This window comes from Eurypyga helias, unplaced genomic scaffold (genome assembly GCF_000690775.1).
Source record: "Eurypyga helias isolate BGI_N326 unplaced genomic scaffold, ASM69077v1 scaffold16679, whole genome shotgun sequence".
NCBI classification, from domain to species: domain Eukaryota; kingdom Metazoa; phylum Chordata; class Aves; order Eurypygiformes; family Eurypygidae; genus Eurypyga; species Eurypyga helias.
Genome location: NW_010274102.1, coordinates 748 through 6,405, shown reverse-complemented (window position 1 = coordinate 6,405; position 5,658 = coordinate 748). Strand labels below are relative to the sequence as shown.

The window sequence follows — 5,658 nt, the reverse complement described above, 5'->3', positions numbered from 1 at the left end:
ATCTCCTCATCTACGCAACCTGTAAGCAGGGAAGTAAAATGTGGACTAATACCAACTGTACACAGAATGATTCCATTTTCAATGAAATGGGATTGGATTTGGATACATTCAGGCAGAAGGTTTGTACCAGGTCAGAAAGCTTTAATTTAATCTCTGTTTTTCATGGTTCCGCAATCTCACTGTTGACAAATTACTCGAGCTGTTGAGTAAATGGATTTCTCAAGAATTCCGATTATTTTTTTCCTCAAAATAATCTGTTCAGGTTGTTGGTTTGTGACACAACACAATAGGCCAGCTTACATCCTGTCTGGCTTTTCTCTCCTTTGGGAAAGGAAAGCATTAATTTATAGAGCCTGCCAAAGGAAGAAAACCTTCAGGCGTACAAAAGTGATCAGTTCGACTGCTGTGTTGCAAAATCAAAATAATAGTATTTGTTTCTTGTCCTGTCTGGGGAGTCTTCGAATGTGGACTGTTAAAATAAGCCACGGAGGGATGAGTGTACATAAGCTTTGCATGTATTTCAGCACACAGCATATCTAAACTGGTCACATTACTTCCGATCAGTGTCAAACATCCTAAGATGACCTTTTTAAAAATATCTTTGAAGGCACATTACAACATGAGTAAGAAGATGGATTCTAACTCTTCATTCAATTGGCCTCACGTGCTGAATTACAGTGGGATATACAAGTACTTCTACTTGGAGGGCAACGTCTCCTATGTGGACTTTTATCTTCACCAGCCTTCAGTGGCAGCTGTCTTCATCGTCTCTTACCTCCTCATCTTCCTGCTCTGCATGGTTGGCAACGGAGTGGTTTGCTTTATTGTCCTGAGGAGCAAACACATGCGTACGGTCACAAACCTTTTCATCTTAAACCTGGCTGTCAGCGATTTACTGGTGGGAATCTTCTGCATGCCCACTACCCTCCTGGACAACATTATTGCAGGTAGGCAGCTTGGCACCGCGTGGCAGAAAGAGCTCAAGGGGCACTCGCCTGTGTTTCCGAGTGCTGGCCACTCTAGGGGCCCTGGGAGCCGGGAGTGTATTTCCACGTTGGCTCCAGAGGCATTCTAAGTCAGTGGAAGTCAGAGGTGAGGAAGACAAGCCTCTAACCCACCTTCTGACTGGGGCTGTCCTTGCCAACATCCACATCCCTTAGCTTTAGGAAGGAGTTCTCCCACTGCCAGGTTGTGTGTTTAGGAAATCTTGGGGTATGCTATGAGCCAGGTGCAGAGAATAATCAGCTGTAGGGGTTGGTTCCCTTTCTTGTCTTGAGATTTCATTTTGACGGGATGTTAAACTGCAAATGTTGGCTTTGCTGTTCTTTGGAACCTCAGAATCTCACCCAAGGCGTTTGGCAAAGCATTTGTTTACACAAGCTCTGCCTCCCTAACCCCTGGCATGGCCTGACAGAGCAAAAGAGATGTATGAGTTCAGGGGTGGAAATTTCCTCTTCTGCCTCTAAGCTTAATGATGATGGCAGCAATTTCAATTGCCCTTTTCCTTCTAGGATGGCCGTTTGGGAGCCTGGTTTGCAAGATGAGTGGGATGGTCCAAGGAATCTCTGTTTCTGCCTCTGTCTTCACCCTAGTTGCTATTGCTGTAGACAGGTAAGATGACGCAGACCGTAAACCATCGCTTTCACCTCCCTCTGGCCACCTGACCGTGCTGAGGCCAGTTAGTTAACACTGCAATGCAAGCACAACACTGCAATAAATTAAGATACATTCTGCTCCTCAGGCTATTAAGCAAACCAAAATGTGGTCAGGTCTAAAGAGCAGCCATGGCAACTTGATCCTCCACTGGTATCTCTTGAGGATGGTACAGCTGGGCTACGCCAGAATGGGTTTGTTCCTTAGCTGCTGTCGTGGTTTAATCCCCACCAGCAACCAAGTACCACAGCTACTTGCTCATGTCCCTCCCTCTCCCCCAGTGGGATGGGGAGGAGAATCGGAGGAAAAGACAAGGACACTCGTGAGCTGAGATAATAACAATTTCATAATTGAATAGAAATGAATAAAACAGTGATAGTAATAATACTAACAATACCAATAATGCTGCCAATACTAATATTACTAGTAATGCTATGAAATGAAAATAATAGTACTGCTACTACTAATAATATGTAATGAAAATAATACAAACGATACAAGTGCTCTCCACCCACCAACCACCACCCAGACAGGTCCTGAGCAGTGACAGCCAGAGCCTAAGAGCCAGACCAAGCCTGAGAGAGAGAGAGAGATCATGCCAGAGTGAGCCCCAAAGAGCAAGAGAGCGAGTGAGAGAGCAACCGAGAGAGCAAGCGAGCAAGCAAGACCCCCACCCCACCCCCAACTTATATACTGAGCACGACATTTTATGGAATTAAATATGCCATTGATCGGTTTGGTGGACTGTCCTGGCCGTGACTCTCCCAGCTTCTTGTAGAGAGGAAGTTGGGAACACAGGTGTTGTATGAGAAACTGAAAAAGTCCTTGGCTTGGTACAAACACTCCTTAGCAACAACTAAAAACATTATTGTTATCAATATTCTTCTCAGCACAGATCCAAAACATGGCCTGGAACAAATCCAAAGCATAGCCTTGTACTAGCTACTGTGAAGAAAATTAACTCTATCCCACCTAAAACCAACAGGGCAGTTAAGCTAGGTGGCAGAAGCACTAGTACCTGGCTTTGGTTAAATGAAGTAGCAGAAGCAGCAGGCTGACAAAATGAGGGAATTTTAATAGCAAACGTGATTTTTTTTTTTTTTAAAGACCATTTTTACCAACACAGCTCTTAAAGAGAGCAACTAAATGCAACTCTACTGGTTTATGCAGGATGAGGAGATGATTCCATCTATACTTTTTAAAAACCATGCAATTTAAAATGTGTGTGTATGCTTGCCTGATCGATTAAGCATTCCCTAAATGGCTTCTCCACGTATGCCCCCGGCTGTCTTTGCCACAGGTTTCGATGCATCGTTTATCCATTTAAGCAGAAGCTGACCATTTCAACTGCAGTCGCCATCATAGCGGTCATCTGGATTCTGGCCGTCGCAATCATGTGTCCTTCTGCAGTCATGCTGCAGGTACAAGAAGAGAAGCGTTTCAGGGTGATCCTTGGCCATGGCAATGAAACCCGCCCCGTATACTGGTGCCGGGAGGACTGGCCTGACCCGGGAATGAGAAAGATCTATACGACGGTTCTGTTTGCCAATATCTATCTGGCTCCCCTCTCGCTCATCGTTATCATGTATGGTAGGATAAGCATTGCTCTCTTCAACACAGCAATGCCCGTGGTGGGAAAACACAACCAGGAGCAGCGGCACAGCGTGTCTAAGAAGAAACAAAAAGTCATCAAAATGCTCATTATCGTGGCTTTGCTTTTCACCCTCTCCTGGCTTCCCCTGTGGACACTGATGATGCTCTCAGACTACGCCAACCTTTCAGATATCCAGTTGCAGATCATCAACATTTATATCTACCCCTTCGCTCACTGGCTGGCCTTTTTCAACAGCAGCGTCAACCCCATCATCTATGGTTTCTTTAACGAAAACTTTCGCCGAGGATTTCAGGCGGCCTTTAAGCTTCAGCTCTGCTTCAGGGAGGCCAATCCTCAGCGGGGCCAAAGCAATGCCATTTTGCCAGCTGCCAACTACCAGACAGCCCAGGATCGAGCTTGTCAAAATGCTAAGGAAGAGAGGAAGGCAGTTAAGAAAGGAAATTGGGTGAATAGCCAGCAGGATTTGATAATGGAGGATCTAGAAGAGCCCTGCAATGATGGGATCAAGTGAAATGTGCTGCAAACTACTTAAATGATTTACGCCTAGCAGAGTTTATTTACTGTGTTGTGAAACTCATGCTCTGTAAGCCCTTTCTGACAAGAATGTCAAGATGTTTCTGTTTTGAGGGAGATACGCAACTCGAGTAATATCTGAACGTTTGCTATAAGTAGGGAACCAAATTCAGCCCTTTGTGTTACCAGCTTAAACCAGTGTCAACTCCCCTGCAGTCAGTAATGACTCAGTGCCCTTGAGCTAAGCTGGAGCAAAGACGTGATTAAAATGGGATTACCTTCGATTTATTGTGGCATAAGAGAAAAAGAGAGCCATGATTATTGACTGGGATACAATTACTCCAGACACTCACCGACGAAGAGAATGTTCATTCATTTTCTCCTGTGAATCTCTCTCAGCATCTGAAACAGGATTGCTGGAATAATATTATGATAACGTTTCAGCGTGCGAGGCAAGTTGTTAATACCTACAATGCTATTCTGATATCAGGCAGCGAAAACATCAATGCTGCTGTCTGTAGCATCCATCTAGACTGTGGAGCTGGATAACAGATGGAATCACAAGACTCACCAGGGCCCTGAGCGTGTGTTTGACTGTGGAGGCTCAGAGCACCTCTGAGCCAGTGCAGCTGAGGGCATCCCTCTTGTTGTGGTAAGAAATAATTTTACCAAAATACCTGCTAATGAGAATTATAAAGAAGTCCTCCACTAGAAGCAAGACTAATCCCATAAACTCGCTTCTTAGTTTAACATAAATTTCTCTTTGTTCAGCAATGGGTCCTTGGTATCACTCTTTTAGCTCCTTCCGTGAAGCATAAGCCTGTCCCTCAAACTCGTTTTTCTCTATCTCGCATTAACTGAAATACTGGAGATACGGTCTGAATATTTGAACTTAAGTTCCTGGGTCTTCTTGTGGTTGTACTTGTGTTGCTTCTGCCTGGGCATTTTGAATGTCAACTGGTTCCTACCCAAATGACAAAAAGTAAGCGTCCTCTTTTTTCCCCTTTCTGGTTGCTCCCCTTGTTAAATCTGTGATATTAATTATTGTTACTGTAAAGAAATAAATAAGAGTGAAAATTTGAGAAATAAAGGATAAAAAATGTCTTTGTTGTGCATCTGGGAACACACACAACCCAATTCTATTTGGGGAGGGGGATGTAAGTCACCTAAAAAGACAGCAATTTCAATACTAGCAGGAGATAAGATTGACCTATCTCCTTTAGGGATGATGACCTTTAGGGCCCATTCAGTCTGAAAGAACTCAGCATGTACAGAGAGCAACCTTGGAAGATCTGACAGGGGCTCCTGAAATCAGTGAGTAATGCAGGTTAGTGCAAGGATCAGCCTACACCCATCTGCTACAGGATTAGAGCATCACTGTGTCCTGTCCTGTGAGGGTCTCTAAGGGCCAAACATCAGGTCAGGTCATTCCCCAGTACCGTCCTCCTTCAGGTAAACTGGAGTACCTTTCCGATCACGACATATTTGCACAATTAAGGAAAATCGTCAACTTTTCAAGCTGTGTCGTCCCAAAATATGTTCCTTTCTAAATACTAGAAAATAAGGAAAACACTGGGGAATAATGCGAAGAAAAGCTGCTGGCACAGCTGATTTTGCAGATAGTTTTTATAATGCATTTTATGTAGGCTGGGATTTTCAAAGGATCATAATATGGTTGTCTAATCCTGTTGTGTTCTGTTGAAAACCCCATGACAAAGGGTTTTTGGAGCTCCAAATATTCCATAATTCCAGCACCCCTTCTACCCAAACCTTTGTCCTTCACTTGTAGTTTGAGAAAATGGGACCCAGTTTGCCTGTCAGTTTGCCTCGCCTGGATTCCCAAAGCTTTTTGCTGTGTCCGTACTTGGACCAGTACT

The 5,658-nt window shown here is 44.2% G+C and overlaps 1 protein-coding gene across 1 annotated transcript; it reads left to right on the top strand.

Moving 5' to 3' along the window:
• The first annotated feature begins 619 nt into the window (after window positions 1-619).
• Window positions 620-3,779, top strand: NPFFR2 (neuropeptide FF receptor 2). The gene is made up of 3 exons (XM_010159716.1): window positions 620-947; window positions 1,512-1,611; window positions 2,954-3,779. Exons 1-3 carry the CDS (start codon window positions 620-622, stop codon window positions 3,777-3,779), a joined length of 1,254 nt encoding a protein of 417 aa, XP_010158018.1.
• Window positions 3,780-5,658: the final 1,879 nt, after the last annotated feature.

Excerpts from the sequence above, each read along its gene's own strand:
- NPFFR2 (XM_010159716.1), top strand. The coding sequence starts at position 620 with ATGAGTAAGAAGATGGATTCTAACTCTTCATTCAATTGGCCTCACGTG. Across the intron at positions 948-1,511 it reads CCTGGACAACATTATTGCAG|GATGGCCGTTTGGGAGCCTG; the intron begins GTAGGCAGCTTG and ends TTTTCCTTCTAG. Across the intron at positions 1,612-2,953 it reads GTTGCTATTGCTGTAGACAG|GTTTCGATGCATCGTTTATC; the intron begins GTAAGATGACGC and ends TCTTTGCCACAG.